Here is a 27,252-nt window from a genome sequence, read left to right as displayed (position 1 = left end):
ACGTTTAAAAACGACACTGCAAAACAACCAACAGGAAATGAATGTAAACAACACTTACTTGTAATTCGTAGTTTTAGTTAAGATAATTAGCACTATGTACTTGTTAGGTCCTAATATCTTTGTGTACTAGTATATCTGTTGAAAAAACACGTAATGTACTTGTTTTATGCACTAAATATTGAGATAACTGCACTTTAATCACAATAGGCACTGAATTTGATTTAATTTACTTGTTATTTCGATAAGCCGGCAACTAGTACTGACGGCGTAAACATGTGATTTTTTACCGTTAGCTGCAGCTGGCACTAGATAACGATGGCTAAGTAGATATCTATAGCTGCGCTTTATGAGGATTTATATTAAATACACTGTTTGTTATGAAGTTAAGTTAAGATTTAGTTTGTAATCTAGTTTCTATAGTAGGTATGATACCTAAGTAGGCACTAATGTAAGAAAGGGAGTGGATTGGGAACTTAGCTGGTTTCTAGTAATCCTGGGCTTGCGTTTCCTTAAATCCGTCCATATAGGCTTGTAGATCCCTTCTTGTAGTAGGTATTTTTAGTGGACTTATCTTGTTTCTTGCGGCGAACTCGACGTAATTAGCTTGTAATTTCGAATCGTTAACTGCGCTGTGACAATGGCGGTGCACGGACACGTTGGCTGGACAGTTAATTCGTAGTTACTCGCTGATTCTTGATTTGGAGGCTCGAAGACCAATGTTGAGGGGCTATCCGGGTTGTGGATGCTTGAATATGAACTCCAAAGAATTGTTACTATGATTTTAATTATAAAAAATATACAAAAATGTAAAGAGCCGAGTCATGGCCGCGGTGGCTAGTAAGTAAGTCAATCCCGAAGATGGCTGCTCCCCGCTGTCACCTCACCCCGCGGTCGCCCTGTTGGAGTGGTACGCGACACTATTCGTGTGGATAGTTTTCACACTTAGGCTTATTAGTAAAGAATAAGTCTTCTTTAGAAATAGAAGACTTATATAAAATACATGCTTTTCGATTGCCGAGAACAACAACTCCATGCACAGCTTGCTTTCAGTTACCACAGTTTGCTTGGAGAAGAGATAAATAGCTGATATAAGATAAATCTAATTTATAGGGATTTGTCAAAAACATACTAATATACTTCATTAATGAAATTTGTAGGAATTAATTATGAGTACAAAATAAATGAACGAAAACGGTTCAACTGGGATCATTTTAACCAGTTGACATATGATGCCTCAGAGTTAAGAGAATCTCTCATCTGTGAAAGGCAGGTTTCAATCAATCAAATCAATCAAAATATTCTTTATTCAAATAGGCTTACAATAAGCACTTTTAAATTGTCAACAGTGTACAATATTCATCTTATTCTAAATATCAGAGCAATTTATTGGTGCAATAAACAATATTGTTTTAAAACTACATTGATTTAATAAAATGATATCAATCTAAATTGTATAAAAAAAATACTAGTATAAAAACTTCTAGAATAAATTCTAAATGTCAAAAAAATTGTGTAAAAATACATTGAATTATCAATATCATCATTAATAAGCTATATAATTAATGGTTTTCAGCAATACTTGTATCCCACAGTGTTTCATCATTCATGTAGTCTTGTGTGCTATAGTAGGCTTTAGAGATCAGTATACGCTTTACATAATGTTTAAATCGATTAAAAGACAGTTCAGTGATGGCATTAGGAAGTTTGTTATAAAATCTTACACAATTACCCATGAATGATTTTTTAATTTTATGGAGCCGAGTGAAGGGCACTGCAAGCTTATGCTTATTTCTAGTGTTTATATTATGTACATCACAGTTTTTCTTAAATTTACAAATGTTTTTATGTACATACATAATATTCTCATAAATATATTGACAATGCACTGTCATTATATTAATGTCCTTAAACTTATCTCTAAGTGAGTCTCTATGGTTCATTTTGTATATTGCTCGAATAGCCCTCTTCTGCAGAACAAATATGGTATTTATCTCTGAAGCACTGCCCCATAGTAAAATACCATATGACATAATGCTGTGAAAGTAACTAAAATAAACTAATCGAGCTGTTTCCACGTCTGTTAACTGACGGATCTTGCTCACTGCAAATGCTGCAGAGCTCAGTCTATTCGAGAGGGTAGCAATATGGGGACCCCACTGAAGTTTAGAATCTAAAGTTATGCCAAGAAAAACTGTACTATCTACCAGTTCCAATTCCTCATCCTTCACAACGACACTTGCTTGTTCATTTTTAGCATTACTCGTTACAAACTTAATACATTTAGTCTTTTTCTCATTTAACAATAAGTTATTAACACTAAACCAATTAACTACTTCGGAAATAGCATTGTTTACATTTTCACAAGTTTGTTGCTGACGTTTGACTTTGAAAATAAGGGAAGTATCATCTGCAAACAATACTATATCATGGTGGGTCTTTACAAGATATGGCAGGTCATTAATGTAGATAAGGAACAGGAAAGGCCCCAATATTGATCCCTGCGGTACACCCATAGAGACTAGTGACCCCGGTGAGCGCTGTCCATTCACGTCGACCCTTTGTATTCTATCGTGTAAGTAAGATTTGACTAAATTCAGTGCCGATCCTCTCACTCCATAGTAGTGCAATTTCCTGATCAGTGTTTCATGACAGACGCAATCGAAAGCCTTAGATAAATCACAGAAGATACCCAAGGCATCCTGTGACTCCTCCCAGGCTTCGAAAATCTGTTTGATTAGCTCAACACCAGCGTCGGTTGTTGAGCGACCCCGTGTAAAACCAAATTGTTTATTGTGCATTAGATTATTGATGTTAAAATGTTGCAATAGCTGAAATAACACTAACTTTTCAAAAATTTTGCTGAATGTCGGTAACACTGATATCGGTCTAAAATTAGTGGGGTCGGATGTGCTACCAGATTTAAATAATGGAATGACTTTACTGTGTTTCATAAGATCAGGAAACTCACCACAATCAACACTGTTATTAAAGATAACTACCAAGTCAGGCGCTACAATTTCTATTAAAGATTTAACACCATGGACAGAGACTCCCCAAAGGTCACAAGTTTTTTTAACATTAATTGATTGAAATGCCTTAATTATATCTGAGGTACTAACATGTTCAAATACAAGGTCTCTACTACATTCTGTGACATTATCTTCTAACAATGTAACGGCAGATGCAGGTGATGAATTTAAGTGCCTAGTTGTGGAAACTGGTATATCAGTGAAGAACTTTTCAAATTCTGTTGCTACTTCTAAATTGGAATCTACAATTTTGCCATCAATTTTTAATTTCAGTTCATTTGTTCTTTGCTTTGATCGACCAGTCTCCACGTTAATTACTTTCCACGTTGCTTTAATTATATCGGAACTACTTTTAATTTTCTTGCTTAAATAATTACGTTTAGCAGTATGACAATCTAATTTAAACTGTTTCGAAAATTGTTTGACATGTTCTTTAAATTCATCACTCGTATTAAACCGCCGTTCCTCATACAAGGCATACAATGCACGTCTTCGTTGATGTAACTCTGCAGTTGCCCACTCACTAAAAACTGATGCATCACTAACCGTGACCGTTTTTGTTGTAAATATCGTATTATAATTTTCCATATATGTGTGAAAGAATGAATTATACATATCATTAGGACTCATGTTTGGAGACAGAACGGGTAGCGCCTGAACTAAACTCTGTTTCATTCTTTCCACGCGGTCCGAGGTTACTGGTACAAAAGTTATCTGTTTTTTCAAGGTATTTTTCCTAGCAGCTTCAAATACCATTAATTGACCTAAATGGTCGGACTCTAAATTGCTGATTACATTTTTTGTAATAGGAAAAATATCTGTGAAAATATTATCTATACAGGTTGCACTAGTAGCAGTCACTCTAGTAGGCTCCATAAAAATGTGGTTCAGATTACATGATTTGAAAAAATTCAACAGCCTACAACTTATTGTCGAATTTTCAAAAATATTTACATTAAAGTCGCCGCAAATAAGTAATTTCTTGCTGGAAGGCGATATTTTCAGTAGCACAGATTCCATTATGCTTTCAAATAATTCAAAATTACTTAATGGCGGCCTATACACGCACACAACAATAAATTGCTCCAATTCTACTGCACTTAGTTCTATAGTCCGTTCAACAGACATGGACACAATATCCTTGCGTTCCTTAAATTTTAACTGATTATTTATTATAATTAACGACCCACCATGTATGGAACTATGCCTGGTGAACGAACTTCCTACCTGGTGATTAATAAATTGAGACATTAATTCATTATTTTTTAACCAGTGTTCAGTAATACATAAAATATCTATATAAAAATCCTTCATAAAAAGTTCAATTTGTAAATCTTTACCTCTAATACATTGAATATTTTGATGCACCAGGTGGATATACTTCCCTTGCTTACAGTTTTTTTCCTTATATTTACTTAAGTCTAGATTGCCAGAGACAGAATCTTTTGTCTTAAAAGCTAGTTTAAATCATTGGTTATGACTGGAACCAATTCCAAGTTCATACTTTGCTGCTCAATAGGAGCAGAATTGTCTGCCAAATTTTTGGCAGAAATGTCAAGTAAATAGGATAGCGATAATGCTATTTGTCTTTTGTAATAATTTGAAAGGTAACAATTACCTTTAGTCAAAAATACCATAGGCATATGGTATTTACTAACAAATTTGTTAGTGTCAATTATGCTAACCTTACTACTATATGTACAAAGATTATATAAAGCTATATTTAACTTATGTCTAGTGTTATTTTCTGCCTCTGACATTTGGGAACAGTAGGGGAATGTGAAAAAAATAATTTTATGCACTGCCATTGAGTTTAACTGTTCAAAGTATTTGACCAAATTATTTTTGTTCACATTGCCCCTATTTCCCATAAAGATAAGCAGTGTCGTCTGAGAATGAATATCACTGTCATTTAAAATTTGTTTTAAAATATTTTCAAAAGTACTATGAGGCAAACAATGGTTGATTGTACTAAGTCCCTTTAAGTAAAAGTTTAGAAATGAGCTCATATCGCATAGTTTTTGGAAATTATAATAACGTAGTAGGTATGAATAGTGTATATTTTTATTAGCCATTCTCCGAATTAGAAGCAGTTTCGTCTTTTTGCCACATTGTGGTTTTAGTTCTCCACCGCGTTGTAGTTGTCCGCTGCGTAGTAGTGTCCAGCTCCGATACACAAGGCCCCTCGTACAGGATGTACCAGTCGTTGAACTGGACGGATGGATGTTTGCACTTGAACTCGCAGATGCTGTGGTACGTGGTGTAGTCGTTGGCGCAATATTCGAAGACTGGTTGGCAGCCGCACGGGCCGCGTGGGCTCGCTGCGACTAACCCTGACAGAACCACTGAAATAACAACATTGAACAATAGTATTTTATACAATCGTGATATAATACAAAGCTTTTCAGTCGAGTACCAGGTTTAGGCCAGGAAGCTTGCTGAGTGGCCTAATAGTACGGTACGAGAGTGAAAAGCTTAATTATATCACTATTGCATACAATACTTTCATTCATGCAACTTAAAATAAATGCTAATGGCTAATGGCGTCGTTTACCGTTGTATCAACATCGAATTACCTACCTAGCAACCAATTGTTTTTAATAACCTCTCTGATTGGCCGATTATGCGACAGATAAAAAAAATGTGTTTCGGATGCAGAAAAATTTGCCAGGTATCGCAAATTAGTATAGAAATTGTATGAAGTTCTATTTTTGAAATTATTACAGTTAACTTAAAGGGTCATTCCATTGTGACGGGTGGGACATTTATAGACATAGACATAGACATAGACATAGACATAGACATAGACGTATTGAATACGACATTATCACTTACCTGAATAATCAATGTTTACTTTACCATCGAAAAAAGTATGAAAATGTCATTATTATTATGAGAAATTGATGGTATAAGAAGTGTGACGGGTGGGACTTCAAAGTGCCTCTCCTCTCCGACTTGACTTACACAATTCGCAATTGGTAAGAAACTATAAAACTTTTGTTAAACAACCAATTTTTATATGATTCCTGATATTGTATAGATTATTCATTAAACAGCTGATTTAAAGTAAATACCTATATTATTAGTATAATTTACGCAAATAACTCTTAAACCAAAAATAATTTTGCTTCTAAATGCTTGTGACGGGTGGGACAGTGCTTTGTGACGGGTGGGACGAGTAACATTTGAGCATGCAAATATATGAAAAATATAAAGACAGTTCTTTTGTATTTACTTTAAATCAGCTCTTTAATGAATTATTTAATAAATAAATAAATAAATATTATTAGACATTTTTACACAGATTGACTGAGCCCCACGGTAAGCTCAAGAAGGATTGTATTGTGGGTACTCAGACAACGATATATATAATATATAAATACTTATATACATAGAAAACATCCATGACTGAGGAACAAATATCAGTGCTCATCACACAAATAAATGCCCTTACCGGGATTCGAACCCGGGACCGCGGCGTAGCAGGCAGGGACACTACCGACTGCGCCAGACCGGTCGTCAAATGTTACAAGTAATAGTTTATCTTAAATTTTTAAAGGTTCAGATACTTTCAAACATCGTCAAACAGTCTATTACTGCATACTTTTATTAGCGGTTCAGGAAGAATGTCTAAAATTATACCAGTTTTAATGAAAGAGACTTCTTCCTGATTCATAGCATTCATTGTGTTCTATAAAGTAATACCACAACCGAATTAAGCAATATTACACATATAATTTGCTTTAGTATAACCCACTCTAGGTTTAACTAAACTTAAAAGAACGATTTTATACTCACCAACTCCAGTTTTACCAGATAACCCATTCTGCTCACCCGTCACTGACGGGTGGGACCTACGTTGAAAAGCGTTAAAAAGTATTTTTTTATTTACAAATGCAACGCGTTTTTTGGCTAAAATAATCAATCTCAACCTAATTGTTACTTTCACAAAGCAAGACAACAAGAGCTTAGATACTTTTAGGGTAAACAAGAAAAAATTTTGTTTTACTGTGACGGGCGGGATATGACTTACGCATTGTGTAGAAGCCCAATAAATCCTAACCATGAAGATTAATTTATATTTACTTGCCCCTGGTTTAAACAGCGTTAAATATATTTTCTTTTACACATATCACTTTCTCCGTAATGTTTATAAAAGGCGCGAAATAGCGCTGCCAACTTAGGGTATAAATATACCACCTTAGACAACTGGCGCTAGGGGTACGTTCAGACACGAATAAAATACACAAAATACGCAAAAAAATACACAAAAAGGAAAAGCTCATTGATTCATAAAAATAGGCATAATGTTCTATTCTCTAGATGTAGATTTAAGTATGAATTAAGTTATTTAATTTTTATGCCTATGGTGTCGGTTTCGCTGGAATGACCCTAAAGTCAACTATAATGAGATTACATAATATATTATAATAGTTGAGTCGGAACTGCCATAGAGTATCCAACACTGAAAAGTTAGCACTTATAGTTTAGTCTGTGGTGTCCTAATTGACAGATTACAGTCGACGAGTAGAAAAATAATTTTTAAAAAAGCTTAATATATAGGTATGTAGTTGCAAAAGCAAAGTTAAAAAAAAATCATTAGAACCCAGGATCATTGGCTCAGAAGGCAGGGGAATTATCTATTAGGCTACTAGACAGACACTCTTTTGATGAAATAATATGAATTGTACTCACTAATACTCAGCGCAGAAATAGTGTTCATGTCTGCCACGGGCCGAGCAGCTTCAGCAGTGGCGCAGTGTGGATTGATTTCATTCAATTATAATACTATTAAACTTGTATAATGGCAATGTGTGTGACTGATTTGGTGTACCTAACAGTTACTGATCAAAGATTATTATTTGTTGAAAAAATTACCTTTAATTAAAATATGCGACCAGTGGCCCGTTTCTCGAAAGGTACAAGCCTTGTATTACAAGTGTGTTTCCATGACAACCCATACGATTTGACAGTTCGCGCACTTGTAATACAAGGCTTGTACCTTTCGAGAAACGGGCCCCTGGGGCCCATCACATGTCTCGAAGCTACAAGTTACAAGCGGTAGTCAATGTCTAATATGATCAGTTGGAAGGAGACTTCCGCTTGTAACTTGTAACTTTCAGTTTTGAGAAATGGACCCCTACCCCGCGGGAGTCAAAAAAAAAACAACGGCGACGGACTGTACATAATAATATGTGTTTGATCTATACTCTGCTTGTATGTTTAATGTTTCAGAAACATAAATTTTAGCCCCGTGTGGTGACGGATTAAGAATTTCACCACCCCCTTTCTTCCCGTGGGTGTCGTAGAAGTCGACTCTGGGATATGGGTTAAATTGTGGCTTAGGCGAGAGGCTGGCAACCTGTAACTGCAATGTCACAATTTGGATTTCTTTCAACCCCTTTTTCCCAAGAGTAGCACTGAAACTTAATAGTTCATGTGCTCTGCCTTTTTTTTTTTATCGGAGTGGGGAATGCGTTACGCACCGTCCCCCCAGCCGCGGGAAGGCCTTGAAGGGGGGGTGTGTGGGACTCCCTCCTTCGGCCCCCTCTCTAGTCGAGAGGGAGGGAAAGAGGTTTACCCACTAAACCCCACTCCGGCGTTTCGCCCTCTGTGCCGTGAGCGAGGGCGTCATGGGATCATCGGAACTCCTCTGTCCACCATGGCGCCCTCCGGCAGCCCCGACGTTACAGGGCATCCACACAGATTGGGGAGAGAGGGATCAGAAACGCTTGATCCCTCCCTCGACGGGGTTAGTGGGGCCGGTGCAATGCGGGTCCCGTACCCGCTGGCCCCACTAAGGGTTGTGGCGCAAGAATGCTCGTCGCCTTCGACCCTGCCGTCTTCGTCGGAGAGGCAGCGCGTCAGCCGCAGCTTCGCGCTCTCTCTCCGCCGCCTCCTTCTGAGACATGACGTCTTCACAGAAGGAGGCCACCGCGTCCCATCTTCTCTCGCTGCTCAGCATCACCGCTATGACGCTGTGCAGCGAGAGGTCCACCAATCCTGTGGCTGCGACCAGTGCAGCCCTTTCCTTTATGGGATACAGGCGTGATTATATGTATGTATAAATTTTACACATGTATTTTGTCTCCTAGTTGACTTCCAAATCAGGAATTTCAGTATGAGCCTCAGTGAAGATTGGTTTAATCTTATTTATTACTATGACTATTCGTGTGGATAGTTTTCACACTTAGGCTTATTAGTAAAGAATAAGTCTTCTTTAGAAATAGAAGACTTATATAAAATACATGATTTTCGATTGCCGAGAACAACAACTCCATGCACAGCTTGCTTCAGTTACCACAGTTTGCTTGGAGAAGAGATAAATAGCTGATATAAGACAAATCTAATTTATAGGGATTTGTCAAAAACATACTAATATACTTCATTAATGAAATTTGTAGGAATTAATTATGAGCACAAAATAAATGAACGAAAACGGTTCAACTGGGACCATTTTAATCAGTTGACATATGATGCCTCAGAGTTAAGAGAATCTCTCATCTGTGAAAGGCAGGTTTTTGGAAATTATAATAACGTAGTAGGTATGAATAGTGTATATTTTTATTTTATTAGCCATACACCGAATTAGATTCAGTTTCGTCTTTTTGCCACATTGTGGTTTTAGTTCTCCACCGCGTTGTAGTTGTCCGCTGCGTAGTAGTGTCCAGCTCCGATACACAAGGCCCCTCGTACAGGATGTACCAGTCGTGGAACTGGACGGAGGGATGTCTGCACTTGAACTCGCAGATGCTGTGGTACGTGGTGTAGTCGTTGGCGCAATATTCTAAGACTGGTTGGCAGCCGCACGGGCCGCGTGAGCTCGCTGCGACTAACCCTGACAGAACCACTGAAATAACAACATTGAACAATAGTATTTTATACAATCGTGATATAATACAAAGCTTTTCAGTCGAGTACCATGTTTAGGCCAGGAAGCTTGCTGAGTGGCCTAATAGTACGGTACGAGAGTGAAAAGCTTAATTATATCACTATTGCATTGCATACAATACTTTCGTTCATGCAACTTAAAATTAATGCGCGTCGTTTACCGTTGTATCAACATCGAATTACCTAGCAACCAATTGTTTTTAATAACCGTCTCTGATTGGCCGATAATGCGACAGATAAAAAAAAATGTGTTTCGGATACAGAAAAATTTGCCAGGTATCGCAAATTAGTATAGAAATTGTATGAAGTTCTATTTTTGAAATTATTACAGTTAACTTAAAAGTCAACTATAATGAGATTACATAATTAATATATTATTATAATTGAGTCGGAACTGCCATAGAATATCCAACACTGAAAAGTTAGCACTTATAGTTTAGTCTGTGGTGTCCTAATTGACAGATTACAGTCGACGAGTAGCAAAATAATTTTTAAAAAGGTATGTAGTTGCAAAAGCATAAGTTAAAAAAAAAAGCATTAGAACCCAGGATCATTGGCTCAGAAGGCAGGGGAATTATCTATTAGGCTATTAGACAGACACTTTTGATGAAATAATATGAATTGTACTCACTAATACTCAGCGAAGAAACATGTCTGCCACGGGCCGAGCAGCTTCAGCAGTGGCACAGTGCGGATTGATTTCATTCAATTATAATACTATTAAACTTGTATAATGGCAATGTGTGTGACTGATTTGGTGTACCTAACATTTAGTGATCAAAGATTATTATTTGTTGAAAAAATTACCTTTAATTAAAATATGCGAACTGGGGCCCATGTCTCGAAGCTACAAGTTACAAGCAGTAGTCAATGTCTAATATGATAAGTTGGAAAGAGACTTCCGCTTGTAACTTGTAACTTTCAGTTTTGAGAAATGGACCCCTACCCCGCGGGAGTCAAAAATAAAACAACGGCGACGGACTGTACATAATAATATGTGTTTGATCTATACTCTGCTTGTATGTATAATGTTTCAGAAACATAAATATTAGCCCCGAGTGGTGACGGGTTAAGAATTTCACCACCCCCTTTCTTCCCGTGGGTGTCGTAGAAGTCGACTCTGGGATATGGGTTATATTGTGGCTTAGGCGAGAGGCTGGCAACCTGTCACTGCAATGTCACAATTTGGATTTCTTTCAACCCCTTTTTGCCAAGAGTAGCACTGAAAATTAGTCGTTCATGTGCTCTGCTTACCCCTTTATGGGATACAGGCGTGATTATATGTATGTATAAATTTTACACATGTACTTTGTCTCCTAGTTGACTTCCAAATCAGGAATTTCAGTATGAGCCTCAGTGAAGATTGGTTAAATCTTATTTATTACTATGACTATTCGTGTGGATAGTTTTCACACTTAGGCTTATTAGTAGAGAATAAGTCTGCTTTAGAAATAAAAAACGTTTATAAAATACATGCTTTTCGATTGCCGAGAACAACAACTCCATGCACAGCTTGCTTCAGTTACCACAGTTTGCTTGGATAGAAGATAAATAGCTGATATAAGACAAATCTAATTTATAGGGATTTGTCAAAAACATACTAATATACTTCATTAATGAAATTTGTAGGAATTAATTATGAGCACAAAATAAATGAACGAAAACGGTTCAACTGGGACCATTTTAACCAGTTGACATATTGATGCAGAGTTAAGAGAATATCTCTTCTGTGAAAGGCAGGTTTCTGGAAATTATAATAACGTAGTAGGTATGAATAGTGTACATTTTTATTAGCCATTCGCCGAATTAGTAATAGTGACGAATTCTTGCCACATTGTGGTTTTAGTTCTCCACCGCTTTGTAGTTGTCCGCTGCGTAGTAGTGTCCAGATCCGATACACAAGGCCCGTTGTAGAGGATGTACCAGTCATGGAACTGGACGGAGGGATGTTTGCACTTGAACTCGCAGATGCTGTGGTACGTGGTGTAGTCGTTGGCGCAATATTCGAAGACTGGTTGGCAGCCGCACGGGCCGCGTGGGCTCGCTGCGACTAACCCTGACAGAACCACTGAAATAACAACATTGAACAATAGTATTTTATACAATCGTGATATAATACAAAGCTTTTCAGTCGAGTACCATGTTTAGGCCAGGTAGCTTGCTAAGTGGCCTAATAGTATGGTACGAGAGTGAAAAGCTTAATTATATCACTATTGCATACAATACTTTCATTCATGCAACTTAAAATTAATGCTAATGGCTAATGGCGTCGTTTACCGTTGTATCAACATCGAATTACCTAGCAACCAATTGTTTTTAATAACCGTCTCTGATTGGCCGATAATGCGACAGATAAAAAAAATGTGTTTCGGATACAGAAAAATTTGCCAGGTTTCGCAAATTAGTATAGAAATTGTATGAAGTTCTATTTTTGAAATTATAACAGTTAACTTATAAGTCAACTATAATGAGATTACATAATATATTATTATAGTTGAGTCGGAACTGCCATAGAGTATCCAACACTGAAAAGTTAGCACTTATAGTTTAGTCTGTGGTGTCCTAATTGACAGATTACAGTCGACGAGTAGAAAAATAATTTTTAAAAAAGCTTAATATGTAGGTATGTAGTTGCAAAAGCATAAGTTAAAAAAAAATCATTAGAACTCAGGATCATTGACTCAGAAGGAAGGGGAATTATCTATTAGGCTACTAGACAGACACTCTTTTGATGAGATAATATGAATTGTACTCACTAATACTCAGCGCGGAAATAGTGTTCATGTCTGCCACCGGCCGAGCAGCTTCAGCAGTGGCGCAGTGTGGATTGATTTCATTCAATTATAATACTATTAAACTTGTATAATGGCAATGTGTGTGACTGATTTGGTGTACCTAACAGTTAGTGATCAAAGATTATTATTGGTTGAAAAAATTACCTTTAGTTAAAATATGCGAACTGGGGCCCATGTCTCGAAGCTACAAGTTACAAGCGGTAGTCAATGTCTAATATGATCAGTTGGAAAGAGACTTCCGCTTGTAACTTGTAACTTTCAGTTTTGAGAAATGGACCCCTACCCCGCGGGAGTCAAAAATAAAACAACGGCGACGGACTGTACATAATAATATGTGTTTGATCTATACTCTGCTTGTATGCATAATGTTTCAGAAACATAAATTTTAGCCCCGTGTGGTGACGGGTTAAGAATTTCACCACCCCCTTTCTTCCCGTGGGTGTCGTAGAAGTCGACTCTGGGATATGGGTTAAATTGTGGCTTAGGCGAGAGGCTGGCAACCTGTAACTGCAATGTCACAATTTGGATTTCTTTCAACCCCTTTTTCCCAAGAGTAGCACTGAAACTTAGTAGTTCGTGCTTATGTGCTCTGCCTTTTTTTTTGTCGGAGTGGGGAATGCCTTGAAGGGGGGGTGTGTGGGACTCCCTCCTTCGGCCCCCTCTCTAGTCTAGAGGGAGGGAAAGAGGTTCACCCACTAAACCCCACTCCGGTAGTTTTAAGTATCTTGGGCACGTAGTAACGGCAGACCTCAAAGATGATGAAGACATGGAGCGGGAGCGGAGGGCGTTGTGTGTGAGGGCGAACATGTTGGCTCGCAGGTTCGCGCGGTGCTCTAGCGGCGTAAAGTTAACTTTATTCAAAGCATACTGCACGTCGCTGTACACTTGTAATCTGTGGGCTAACTACACGCAGAAAGCGTACAACGCACTCCGCGTCCAATATAACAACGCATTCAGGGCGGTGATGGGGCTGCCTCGCTACTGCAGTGCTTCGGGCATGTTTGCGGAGGCTCGCACGCCATGATTTCATGCCACCATGCGCGTGCGCGCAGCATCTATGGTACAGCGGGTGCGGAGCAGCTCCAACGCCGTCCTGGCGATGATCGCGGCCAGACTGGACTGTCCCTATATAACGCACTGCTGCGACAGGCATGTAAGAACTGGAATAGGCTAGATTTGTAGATAAATAGTTGTTAGTTATGTTAGAAATAGGTTGATTATTATATTATTTTATTAGGAATTATTATTATTTTAAATCTGTACTCTATGAGCAATTGTGCTTGAAATAAATGCATTTTATTTATTTTATTTTAATGCGACAGATAAAAAAGAATGTGTTTCGGATGTAGAAAAATTTGCCAGGTATCGCAACTTAGTATAGAAATTGTATGAAGTTCTATTTTTGAAATTATTATAGTTAACTTAAAGTCAACTATAATGAGATTACATAATATATTATTATAGTTGAGTCGGAACTGCCATAGAGTATCCAACACTGAAAAGTTAGCACTTATAGTTTAGTCTGTGGTGTCCTAATTGACAGATTACAGTCGACAAGTAGAAAAATAATTTTTAAAAAGCTTTGTAGTTGCAAAAGCATAAGTAAAAAAAAATCATTAGAACCCAGGATCATTGGCTCAGAAGGCAGGGGAATTATCATTCTATTAGACTACTAGACAGACACTTTTGATGAAATAATATGAATTGTACTCACTAATACTCAGCGCAGAAATAGTGTTCATGTCTGCCACGGGCCGAGCAGCTTCAGCAGTGGCGCAGTGTGGATTGATTTCATTCAATTATAATACTATTAAACTTGTATAATGGCAATGTGTGTGACTGATTTGGTGTACCTAACAGTTAGTGATCAAAGATTATTATTTGTTGAAAAAATTACCTTTAATTAAAATATGCGAACTGGGGCCCATGTCTCGAAGCTACAAGTTACAAGCGGTAGTCAATGTCTAATATGATAAGTTGGAAAGAGACTTCCGCTTGTAACTTGTAACTTTCAGTTTTGAGAAATGGACCCCTACCCCGCGGGAGTCAAAAATAAAACAACGGCGACGGACTGTACATAATAATATGTGTTTGATCTATACTCTGCTTGTATGCATAATATTTCAGAAACATAAATTTTAGCCCCGTGTGGTGACGGGTTAAGAATTTCACCACCTCCTTTCTTCCCGTGGGTGTCGTAGAAGTCGACTCTGGGATATGGGTTAAATTGTGGCTTAGGCGAGAGGCTGGCAACCTGTCACTGCAATGTCACAATTTGGATTTCTTTCAACCCCTTTTTGCCAAGAGTAGCACTGAAACTTAGTAGTTCATGTGCTCTGCCTACCCCTTTATGGAATACAGGCGTGATTATATGTATGTATAAATTTTACACATGTATTTTGTCTCCTAGTTGACTTCCAAATCAGGAATTTCAGTATGAGCCTCAGTGAAGATTGATTAAATCTTATTTATTACTATGACTATTCGTGTAGATAGTTTTCACACTTAGGCTTATTAGTAGAGAATAAGTCTTCTTTAGAAATAGAAGACTTATATAAAATACATGTTTTTCGATTGCCGAGAACAACAACTCCATGCACAGCTTGCTTCAGTTACCACAGTTTGCTTGGAGAAAAATAGCTGATATAAGACAAATCTAATTGATAGGGATTTGTCAAAAACATACTAATATACTTGATTATTAAAATTTGTAGGAATTAATTATGAGCACAAATTTGTTTGTTGTTTTTATTTGTAGGAATTAATTTGTAGGAATTATGTATAATGTTTCAGAAACATAAATTTTAGCCCCGTGTGGTGACGGGTTAAGAATTTCACCACCCCCTTTCTTCCCGTGGGTGTCGTAGAAGTCGACTCTGGGATATGGGTTAAATTGTGGCTTAGGCGAGAGGCTGGCAACCTGTCACTGCAATGTCACAATTTGGATTTCTTTCAACCCCTTTTTGCCAAGAGTAGCACTGAAACTTAGTCGTTCATGTGCTCTGCCTACCCCTTTATGGGATACAGGCGTGATTATATGTATGTATAAATTTTACACATGTATTTTGTCTCCTAGTTGACTTCCAAATCAGGAATTTCAGTATGAGCCTCAGTGAAGATTGGTTAAATCTTATTTATTACTATGACTATTCGTGTGGATAGTTTTCACACTTAGGCTTATTAGTAGAGAATAAGTCTTCTTTAGAAATAAAATACTTTTATAAAATACTTGCTTTTCGATTGCCGAGAACAACAACTCCATGCACAGCTTGCTTCAGTTACCACAGTTTGCTTGGAGAAGAGATAAATAGCTGATATAAGTCAAATCTAATTTAGAGGGATTTGTCAAAAACATACATTAATGAAATTTGTAGGAATTAAATATGAGCACAAAATAAATGAACGAAAACGGTTCAACTGGGACCATTTTAACCAGTTGACATATTGATGCAGAGTTAAGAGAATCTCTCATCTGTGAAAGGCAGGTTTCTGGAAATTATAATAACGTAGTAGGTATGAATAGTGTATATTTTTATTTTATTAGCCATTCATCGAATTAGCAGCAGTTATCATTTTTTCCCACATTGTGGTTTTAGTTCTCCACCGCGTGGTAGTTGTCCGCTGCGTAGTAGTGTCCAGCTCCGATACACAAGGCCCCTCGTACAGGATGTACCAGTCATGGAACTGGACGGAGGGATGTTTGCACTTGAACTCGCAGATGCTGTGGTACGTGGTGTAGTCGTTGGCGCAATATTCGAAGACTGGTTGGCAGCCGCACGGGCCGCGTGGGCTCGCTGCGACTAACCCTGACAGAACCACTGAAATAACAACATTGAACAATAGTATTTTAAACAATCGTGATATAATACAAAGCTTTTCAGTCGAGTACCATGTTTAGGCCACGAAGCTTGCTGAGTGGCCTAATAGTACGGTACGAGAGTGAAAAGCTTAATTATATCACTATTGCATACAATACTTTCATTCATGCAACTTAAAATTAATGCTAATGGCTAATGGTGTCTTTTACCGTTATATCAACATCGAATTACCTCGCAACCAATTGTTTTTAATAACCGTCTTTGGTTGGCCGATAATGCGACAGATAAAAAAAATGTGTTTCGGATGCAGAAAAAATTGCCAGGTATCGCAAATTAGTATAGAAATTGTATGAAGTTCTATTTTTGAAATTATTACAGTTAACTTTGTCACGTAGCGACACCTAGTGAGTATCTGTGTTACTAACGTGGTATGTAATTATGTATTTTTATGATTTTATTTTTTCTAATAAATAAATAATATGTTCTAGTTAAATTAATAAAATTACATTCCTATACTTTCAGTCTATTTTATAGTTTCAGCATAAAGGTTTTTTTCATCTAGTTTATTCAGGACTTTTTGGCTACTTACCTCTATGGTGGGGAATTTGAATTTGGATAGAGAAAGAACAAATGAATGGGGGGATGGAAAATTCTGGACGTGAAGGAAAGGCGTTTTCTGACTAAATATGTACAGAAATTAATTTTATAAGATAATAATAATGTTTATTGGCATAGAATCCATATATGCATCTTCTGTAAGTTTATAGATGCATAGTAAGGAAAAGTTTTATTTTGGTGTTTTGGAAATGCATAGTTCCAACATCGAGGACAGGAGCAATAGGTCCTGACTACCGGCACTACAGCTGTTGCTGATATGTGTTGGCGTTTCGGTGGTTGTGCTGAGACCTAATAATTTTAATGCTTGACTGCTGAAGTATTTTCCGGTAAGTGTTACCATAGTTCAATCTTAAAAGGAGTAGGGAAATTCTTTAGCTTATAAACGTGGTTCTTATTATTCTATTTTAGGGGAGGAGAATGTTCATACTTCACTAATGAATCCGGAGCCGGGAACGGAGTGTTTCTTCGGGGACTTCAGCGACAGCCAGGTACCTATTGTGTTGGTTTTTTTATTTGGTTTGTTTCTTTTTACAGTTAAAATCTTAATTTAAAACCTTTCTATTCAAAAGTTAATAACCATAAAATGAATACTTGAAAGCCTATCTCATGATTGCAACATTTGCCAGTTCCAGTTTTAGTTTCAGTTCTAGGTATAGCATTAAGAGTCACACATTTACTAAGTAATCATTTTTGTTTACAACAATTTGTTTGGTGGTGGTTTAATCTATATATTAGGTTTATCTTAAAATTAGTTTGATCTATGGATGGTGTTTACACATAGGATCGGTGTTTTTCCTAGGTTTTATGATCAAACTGAACTTGATGTAATTAACAGTTTAACGAACCAAATCTTGCTCTACCAAGTTACTGAGTTAGGTTTTATTTAGGGTGTACATAATAAAGAGTTTTGTATAAAATACTGGTGTTTCTTTATTATTTCCTGAACCCTAGGTATTATGTCAACAGCCGGGCATATCTCTTAGATAGGCACGTTGCAACTTAAAAGTCAACTATAATGAGATTACATAATATATTATTATAGTTGAGTCGGAACTGCCATAGAGTATCCAACACTGAAAAGTTAGCACTTATAGTTTAGTCTGTGGTGTCCTAATTGACAGATTACAGTCGACGAGTAGAAAAATAATTTTTAAAAAGGTATGTAGTTGCAAAAGCATAAGTTAAAAAAAAACATTAGAACCCAGGATCATTGGCTCAGAAGGCAGGGAAATAATCTATTAGGCTACTAGACAGACACTTTTGATGAAATAATATGAATTGTACTCACTAATACTCAGCGCAGAAATAGTGTTCATGTCTGCCACGGGCCGAGCAGCTTCAGCAGTGGCACAGTGCGGATTGATTTCATTCAATTATAATACTATTAAACTTGTATAATGGCAATGTGTGTGACTGATTTGGTGTACCTAACAGTTAGTGATCATAGATTATTATTTGTTGAAAAACTTACCTTTAATTAAAATATGCGACCTGGGGCCCATGTCTCGAAGCTACAAGTTACAGGCGGTAGTCAACGTCTAATATGATAAGTTGGAAAGAGAGTAACTTGTAACTTTCAGTTTTGAGAAATGGACCCCAAAAATAAAACAACGGCGACGGACTGTACATAATAATATGTGTTTGATCTATACTCTGCTTGTATGTTTAATATTTCAGAAAAATAAATTTTACATAGGTACCTACCACAGATGTACCTACCTACTTTCTAATGCTGAGGGTCTATGTAACTTAGTAGTTCATGTGCTCTGCCTACCCCTTTATGGAATACAGGCGTGATTATATGTATGTATAAATTTTACACTTTTACACATGTATTTTGTCTCCTAGTTGACTTCCAAATCAGGAATTTCATTATGAGCCTCAGTGAAGATTGATTCAATCTTATTTATTAACATGACTATTCGTGTGGATAGTTTTCACACTTAGGCTTATTAGTTGAGAATAAGTCTACTTTAGGAAAACAATATTTACATTCTAATGAACACAAGTTAAATTATAATCATAGTAGTGTGACTACTTTAAGACAGCACAAGTTGAAATATTTTCAATAGATTATAATTTAACTTGTGTTCATTAGAATTGATTTAGCAGCGCCATCTTTCGAGCTGTGTCGAAACCAACCTGAGTTTGGTTCACACGGGGGGCAAGAACCATACCGTTCTGCCCTAGGGATGGACAGAGGGCGCTACGAGTCCTTGTATAGATTACTCATATGAGAGATAATTTCGACCTCGACAGCTGTGACCTGGGTGGCCGAGCGGATAAAGAGGCATCTCCCGCGATTGGAGAGTACGCTGGTTCGATTTCAGCCTCAGGCACCAGAGGACTTGGTCACTTTTTCTTTCATAAGTGTAATTTATTTCGGTTTTAATATTTACATTTTCATATTTTTTAAGAAAAAATAACCGCCTTCCTTTGGGGTCTGGTGATAAATACTTTCAAATGTTGGATTATGCCTAATGCACTATTATATTTGTTATGTAAGCCCTTATGATTTTCTTATACATACATACATACATACACACATATACATACAATCACGCCCGCTTCCCAGAGGGGTAGGCAGAGATCACGGATTTCCATTTACTACGATCCTGACAAACCACTTTCGCTTCACACACTTTCATAACGTTTCTATATATATATACATACATATAATATACATATAATCACGCCTGTATCCCATAAAGGGGCAGAACACATGAAACTACTAAAGCTTCAGTCTTCTTTCTTATATACATATAATACAAAAGTTTCTATATAAGAGCAGTTCCCGTCAACTTTGTACATAGCCACGTCAGCAAATTTTAATTGATCCTATTTTGTTACCAACATTTAGTAAAATAAGTTGACTTATTAATAATATATATACAGGATAATTGTTGTAATTAAGAAAATATAGAATAGATACTAGAGAACATTAATGACGAAATAAAACTTACTAAAATCTCAATTCAGCAACGAAATCTTGGTAACAAAATAGGAATAATAAAAACAAATATAACTTTTTCCTTAATTTTTGTACAAACTTTTCGAGAACTGCTGATAAATGCTCCGTTCAGATTTGAAGAATTCCCTTGGTTCCCCATAAATAAAAAAATAAAAAATAAATGAATAAATATTGGAGACATCTTACACTACAAATCAACTTAGCCCCAAATTAAGCAAAGCTAAGCGACGATATATATACTTAAATAGATAAATACATACTTATATACATAGAAAATATCCATGACTCAGGAAAAAATATCTGTGCTCATAACACAAATAAATGCCCTTACCGGGATTCGAACCCAGGACCGCGGCATAGCAGGCAGGGTCACTACCGACTAAGCCAGACCGGTCGTATACATAAAAAATATAAAATTCTTAATAAGAGTGACGTTCAGACTTGAGGAGTTCCATTCTAATCAACATCACCAGTTCCACTTCACCAAATGTCACTGTTCTGAACGTAAAATGCATGCTGTTCTTATAAAAATACCAAAGTCACTATAAGTGTACCGTTCAGATTTGAGGAGTTCCATTATGATCTTCATCAGCAGTTCCACTGCACCAAATGTCACTGTTCTGGACGTAAGTGTATGCTGTTCTTATAAAAATGCCAAAGTCACTATACGTGTGCCGTTCAGATTTGAGGAGTTCCGTTCTGACCATCATCAGCAGTTCTACTGCACCAAATGTCACTGTTCTGGACGTAAGTGCATGCTGTTCTTATAAAAATACAAAAGTCACTATAAGTGTGCCGTTCAGATTTGAGCTAACTAACTTAGCTAACAAAACTAACTTTAGGTACTTACTTAAAACACGCGATCCGCCTTGGCTTCAAAAGAATAAAGCATCCCTCAGTTTTTTGAAGCTTAATAATAGAACAATAAATTTTAAAACATTGTGTATCTAATAAAAAAAAAAATAGAGCGAATTCATAGTTTGTACCATTTGTATATTTATTTGACTGATTCCTTAGGACAATATTTTTTTTTCTATAACTATAGCTAAAAATGTTAATAGGAGGTAGGGCATAGCGAATGATATTCCGCTTTGTGTGGTAGGGCACAGCACAGCGGATATCGTCTCGCTCGAATCTAGAGCAGAGCCCAACTGGGGTAGTACCTCCGCCTTACAGAAGACCGCAGCCAAATAGCACTAGACCCTACTCATAGTGTTGTGTTCCTGCTGGTGAGTAAGGCTGCCAGAGCTCAACGAGGGTGCGGTGTGCTGATGACGGGAGGACTTACGGAACTAACTTGTTCCGTCTATTGTCCTTTGAGTCGTCGCAACCCGAACCCTCCTTAGAACCTGTACCCTCCTTTTTGCTGTGTACTTAACACAGCAAAAGGGAATGTACCTACAAGTTTCTAATGGGGTGGCAACGCGCATGTGACACTATTTGAGTTCTAGGCGTCCATAGGTTACGGTGACCGCTTTCCATCAGGCGGACCGTATACTTGTTTGCCACCGACGTAGTATAAAAAAAAAGTTCTAAATAACTTAGACTGTTGCCTACTTTCGGCTTTGCATCCGATTCCCAAACATCCTGTATGTAAATAAAACAAAAATAAATGCCGTTTTCATTTACGGTCATTTTATTTATGAAATTCGCAGCAAAACGAGCAGACGAGCCGCCTAATGGGAAGCAGTCATCGCCGCGCATGGACATAAGCTACATTAGAAAAGTCACTTATTTTATGAAAATAGTAAAATAAGGGACCCTGATAAGAGTATTCAGTCGTTTCTGTTAATTAGTCTCTTATTACTTAAAGTAACTACTAAGTTTGGCGATTATCATCACATGTGAATATGAAATATCTTAATCAAATTGTTAATTAACTGATGTCGTATTTACGATACGCATTTTTTATACTAAAAAGTGTATCGAAATCAATTAAAAGCCAATTAATTGCAACTTACAGCCCAAAATTAATGAAAATACTGTACCTACGGAAAATGTTTTTTTTTTTTAAATAAATAGTACATTACATCAGAGGCCGGGAAAATGAGGATTGCCGGTCAAGTGGGTATATACCGCCGGATAGGGATACGAGGCCGGGAATCCGTTTTCACGCCGAGGCATGTATAGTGCTTTTCTCAAACATACAATGGAATAAAAAAAAAATGCTCTAAAGGACAATATTTTATAAAAAAAAGTTACTTTGCAGGCCTAGGCCTAAAAAATAATATGAAATCCCTTTACAGTCCTCTCGAGTTGTTGCGCCCAAAAAGCGATAATTCCCAGCCCATTTTAAGGAACGTAAAGACAATATTTCATTGCATGTTTGAGAAAACGCGTTTTACTTACTTTTTTTTTTACCAAGTCATATCAAATATTCTATACAATCCAAGTATAGGTAAATTATTTATTAGACATATTAATCATACGAATTACTTTTTAGATGATAGTCTGCTAGGTAATAAAATATTATTTTTATTCCCATTATTAGTCCCAGTTCTTCTGGGGTTTGTAATTTAGGATTTTTGGGTCCAGGAGGATAACTTTTAACTAGGTACTCCATTTTGATTTTGTCTCAACTTTTGTAGGTTTTCCGTCCATGGGGTTTTGTAGGATGGTTGCATAATGCATAATGTATGTCTATTTAGATGATGATAATGAACATAAATGTATGTTTTGGATACCTCATTTCATTATTTTAGAATGTGTTAATGTGTTCGACTGTACATTACACACACATTAGTCACATAATGTATAGTATAGTCATTAAATCAGCGAAAATTTTGAGCATTTGGTGACAGGGCTCCATATAAACATGAAGTTTATAGCGACACTATGCTCAAGTACGTAAAAACATTCACACTTTTCACGAATAAGAATTTTTAGATGCTGAATTTAATTATTAGTCAAAATATTATAATATTTTTAGAAATCCTGTGTTCGGACTAATGTGTAACCCTTTTATAATTTTTATAAATCCCATTGTTGGGTTACTAATGCTAAATGAAAATGAAAGCACATTTTCTCAACTTTCTTTAAATATTGCCCGAAAACGAACGTACAAGTTCTGTTTGGATTCCTAATGTGTGGAAATTATTACTGACGATACGACGACTGTTCTTAGAAAAAGACTTCATTTTTCATTTCTTATTGTGTTAATACCCTGAGATAAAATTATGCATTGACATTATAACTACGAGTAGGTATTATTAACATGAATAGGTACAGTATGTAGGTATTTACAGTCTGACCGAAAAGAGTAGAAATTAAAAAATGGCAACCTCGTAGTGTCGTCCCGTTTTCTTGCACATATTGATTTGAAAAATGACTGTACAATTCTACCACTTTTTATTAATTTCTACTCTTTTTTGGTCAGAATCTATATCATATATTATAGATAATGCGGATTGGAGCCCTTAGAAAGCGCTAGCAGCCTAGCGGTAAGTGCGCGCGACTTTCGTTCCGGAGGTCGCGGGTTCGAACCCCGGCTCGTACCAATGAGTTTTTCGGAACTTGTGTGCGAAATATCATTTGATATTTGCCAGTCGCTTTTCGGTGAAGGAAAACATCGTGAGGAAACGGCACTAATTCCAATAAGGTCGGAACCCTTCGGTTTGGAAGGTCAGATGGCAGTCGCTTTCGTAAAACTAGTGCCTACGCCAAATCTTGGGATTAGTTGTCAAAGCGGATCCCAGGCTCCCATGAGCCGTGGCAAATGCCGGGATAACGCAAGGAGGATGATGGAGCCCTCAGAAACATATTTGAATTTCTCTGCATATGTATTTAGTAATATTTGTATTTCAGTGGTTCTCCTAGGGTTAGCCGTCGCCCAGGAGCGCGGGCCATGCGGCTGCAAAAAGTCCTTCGCGTTCTGCGCAAACGACTACAACACATATAACAGCATCTGCGAATACAAGTGCAAGCACCCTTCCGTTCAGTTCCAGGACTGGTTCGTACTGTACCAGGGAGAGTGTCAACAATAGGGGCATGTCCAACATGGGATTGTGAAATTAAATAAAAGTTAAAATTACGGATTTGTTTTTGTAGTGGCGTGGCATGGTGAAGTCCCATAATTTATACAGCTTAATATAATTCTTAAAATTCTCTCTATAAGCCGAGAAACGAAGGGTTGCGGGCCACGGGGCCGTCAAACCTGTTTCTCTAAGATTTGAGTTGAGGTTTTCTCGAACTTATATGAGAACGAGACACTGCCTGGCTACGTCACTGTGTTCATCAATTACAAGCACCTACTTTACTTTCCAAAAATATAAGATTTCCATAGATAGGTACCATAATATAATGGAACGATTGAATTATAATGACAACAGGCGAAGCAATCTTTAATAAACAATATTAAACGGCTAGTGACCGAAGCATCAACAAAGTTGTACGGTCTACAACTCTACACCTACAGCTCACAGCAGAGCTGCAATTATAAATATAGTTACAAATGATTAAAAATCGAACCGATGATACCACGAATCGGCAATCGCCTGCACCAATGGTTTACGTTCCTTTACAATTAATTGTTTAATTATCGAATGAAATCGATTCTGCGTGAGCAGTACTTTGGAATAAGCGGTTGATGTGGCCGCCAATAAAAGATTCACAGCTCATTTTTGTCCAGCCATTTAAATAATGGAAGTATTACGCAGGATCGATAATGACAGTAGGCTAAGAATATAATGCGTTACGAAACAAGTGCGGAAAAGAGAGTATTCGAAACAAGTGACGATAAATTAAAACACAACAAGAGGGAGTGGAGAGATACGTTCGGCTGATTGCTTTTCGTTTGATAACGGAGTGGTTATGTTTTGAAGTGATTAAAATAAGGACGATATCACAGAATACATATTAGTACAAGTACAGAAAGCCCACTCCAACAGCCCATCTAAAGAAATAACGACTCGCGCTACGATACTATTAAGTTGAAATTCCGACCGCGCAACGCTAAATGCCTACAATTATATTGACGTAGAAGCGCGCTCTCTTTCTATCGCGTAACTCGTACCTTTTCTGATGATATAGGGTAGTCTCCTTATAAAAAATAATATAATCTTAATATTTAAATAACACCAACCCAGTACTTATTACCTACCTACATTAATAAGGTACCTACCTACTTATTTTGGTAACCCAACTAGTACCTATTATACTTACCTAGAAGTATTAAACCTATTTAGTATTATCTTATAATGATAAGTACCCATACAACCATTTCAGTCGCAAAATCTTCAAATCAGTAACTAACTGTCAAATGTGACATAACGCGTGGTAACGTCGTGCAAACAATGCGACCGTATTGATACAATAACAACATGTAGTCGTCGTGTGCACTCGTTACGGTAACAAAATGTGTACGAATTTGTGGCTGTCAATGTCACTGTCAGAATGACTTTTAACGACACTTTATTAGTCGACGTTTGCACACATAACGGTAACAACATGTGGACGAATTTGTGGCTGTCATTGTCACTGTCAGAACGGTTTCTGACAGTGACATTGACAGAATTTGTACACACATGTGTAGGTCTGATTACCGAACTGCTCCTAAACCACTGTATCCGCAAATGACAATCTGAAATACGAAGGTTTCTCAAACTGTCTTGTGAAGTTGTGGACTGGTTGCTTTGAATCATTTAAATATGAGCGAATTAAATAATATAAACGACGACGACCATTTAAGCACTCTTCGACATTTTATAGAAATGTGGGAAAGTTAAGAAAAGTGCAGAAATAGATAAGCACTTTATAGTTACTTAATGTATTAAATATATAATTTTTAATTCTTATTCATAAAAATGAAGTGTAGTGTTGCTTTACACAATAAAAGTAGGAATCAAATGAAATAGAGTATTTACTGTGATATTAATAGAATTTCTGTTGCGCAATGATAGTTTTTTTCAGTACAGATGCTGCTTTTTTAACGCAGTAGTGCGAGCAAATCAAGCAATGATTCATTTCTTGTCTGGTCGAAACTCTTAGCTTAGATTTAGGTACTGAAAATCGTCGTACGATACACGTGCGAAAAGGACATTCACAACTCATGTCGATTTAAAACACTCCCTTCGTTCGTGTATTAATATATCGCTACTCGTATCGATTTTCCTCTTTTCCGCACTCGTATCTACAAGTATTTTGTTTGGGTTACAAAAAAAACACATTATTTACTCTACTACGTTTTATTTATGTCTCTTTAACATTACAAATTTGTAGATACTTATCTATACAAAAATCTTGACAAAAGAAGTACAGATCGCTGAAATTAATGTTGATAGTAATATTAATGACGACTACTTCAACAAGTGTCAATTGTGAAATGCCGCAAAATACTAGTTGCTCTATAGAAGACCATAATAATATGATCCCCGATCCTTTACAACCCAGCAGCTCGGTACGCACGTTACAATTTTTTTTTTAATCTTCTTTAGTGAGGGCAACTGAGTACGACGGCATATTTAATTGTTTATAAAGTTTGAGGATACCTGGAAAAAATTAATACAAGAAGCATTCACTGCCTTCGGTCACGCGTGTACGCTGCGACCATTTTGCGACCGTTTGTCGACCGTTTGGTGACCGTTTGGCGACTGTTTTTTACATGGAATATTACCGTCTTAATCCATATTTTAACAACTTTATTGGTTTTCTAGGCATTATTTTTATTATTTCAGTATAGTATATGCACCGGAGCACTAAAACTTCACCAATCAATATACATAACACGCAAACACCGAGTAGTCAATAATATTATTACTGGTTAAACTGAGGTAAATTGATGGCGCGTTGACATAGGCTACTTTTTGCCTCTTTCTAACACCACACTTCTCTAAAATGGGGGGTGCAAGTTATATATTGATATATCGAGCGAAATTGACAAACTTCTTTCTTGTTTATATCAATCTGCGTTACTTTCATTAGTGCATTTTTTATGTTGTCAAGCCATGTGGTCTTCCTTTTTACCCTTCCTCTGAACAAAGAATGAAAAAGAACAATGGCAAAGAACAGGAGAGAAATGGTTACCGACGTCCGTTAGGGCATGGCAATGAAAGAAGAAGATATCAATCTGAACGGGAGCAAACAGACTAAAATAATTGGTAACATTAGTTAGTAGGTATAGTTTATATAGCAGG

General features: G+C 36.9%; 4 protein-coding genes across 6 annotated transcripts in view; 1 reads left to right on the top strand and 3 right to left on the bottom strand.

Moving 5' to 3' along the window:
• Positions 1 to 27,252, top strand: part of LOC125241203 (laccase-1-like) — a 216,675-nt gene that overhangs the window by 108,667 nt on the left and 80,756 nt on the right. The window lies entirely within an intron of this gene.
• Positions 5,072 to 7,826, bottom strand: LOC125241257. Its single transcript, XM_048149643.1, has 2 exons — positions 7,725 to 7,826; positions 5,072 to 5,374 (listed from the first exon to the last, which is right to left on the bottom strand). The coding sequence occupies exons 1-2, from the start codon at positions 7,750 to 7,752 to the stop codon at positions 5,097 to 5,099; spliced, it is 306 nt and encodes a 101-aa protein (XP_048005600.1). The 5' UTR covers positions 7,753 to 7,826; the 3' UTR covers positions 5,072 to 5,096.
• LOC125241237 lies at positions 11,686 to 14,518 on the bottom strand. 2 transcript variants are annotated; one of them, XM_048149609.1, is made up of 2 exons: positions 14,430 to 14,518; positions 11,686 to 11,988 (listed from the first exon to the last, which is right to left on the bottom strand). In XM_048149609.1, the coding sequence occupies exons 1-2, from the start codon at positions 14,455 to 14,457 to the stop codon at positions 11,711 to 11,713; spliced, it is 306 nt and encodes a 101-aa protein (XP_048005566.1). In that variant the 5' UTR covers positions 14,458 to 14,518; the 3' UTR covers positions 11,686 to 11,710. The 2 variants fall into 2 exon arrangements, with proteins under 2 accessions (XP_048005566.1, XP_048005574.1); XM_048149617.1 differs by lacking the exon at positions 14,430 to 14,518 and adding an exon at positions 12,677 to 12,797.
• Positions 16,226 to 18,579, bottom strand: LOC125241227. Its single transcript, XM_048149598.1, has 2 exons — positions 18,440 to 18,579; positions 16,226 to 16,533 (listed from the first exon to the last, which is right to left on the bottom strand). The coding sequence occupies exons 1-2, from the start codon at positions 18,465 to 18,467 to the stop codon at positions 16,256 to 16,258; spliced, it is 306 nt and encodes a 101-aa protein (XP_048005555.1). The 5' UTR covers positions 18,468 to 18,579; the 3' UTR covers positions 16,226 to 16,255.

The sequence above is a fragment of the Leguminivora glycinivorella genome, chromosome 2, assembly GCF_023078275.1.
Source record: "Leguminivora glycinivorella isolate SPB_JAAS2020 chromosome 2, LegGlyc_1.1, whole genome shotgun sequence".
Taxonomy (NCBI): domain Eukaryota; kingdom Metazoa; phylum Arthropoda; class Insecta; order Lepidoptera; family Tortricidae; genus Leguminivora; species Leguminivora glycinivorella.
The sequence above is the reverse complement of the archived record's forward strand: the minus strand, read 5'-3'. Positions and strand labels throughout refer to the sequence as shown.

Coding starts and splice junctions, on each gene's coding strand:
- LOC125241257 (XM_048149643.1), bottom strand. CDS start 7,752: ATGAACACTATTTCTGCGCTGAGTATTA. Junction 5,375..7,724: donor TATTTCTGCGCTGAGTATTA/GTGAGTACAATT, acceptor TTGTTATTTCAG/TGGTTCTGTCAGGGTTAGTC.
- LOC125241237 (XM_048149609.1), bottom strand. CDS start 14,457: ATGAACACTATTTCTGCGCTGAGTATTA. Junction 11,989..14,429: donor TATTTCTGCGCTGAGTATTA/GTGAGTACAATT, acceptor TTGTTATTTCAG/TGGTTCTGTCAGGGTTAGTC.
- LOC125241227 (XM_048149598.1), bottom strand. CDS start 18,467: ATGAACACTATTTCTGCGCTGAGTATTA. Junction 16,534..18,439: donor TATTTCTGCGCTGAGTATTA/GTGAGTACAATT, acceptor TTGTTATTTCAG/TGGTTCTGTCAGGGTTAGTC.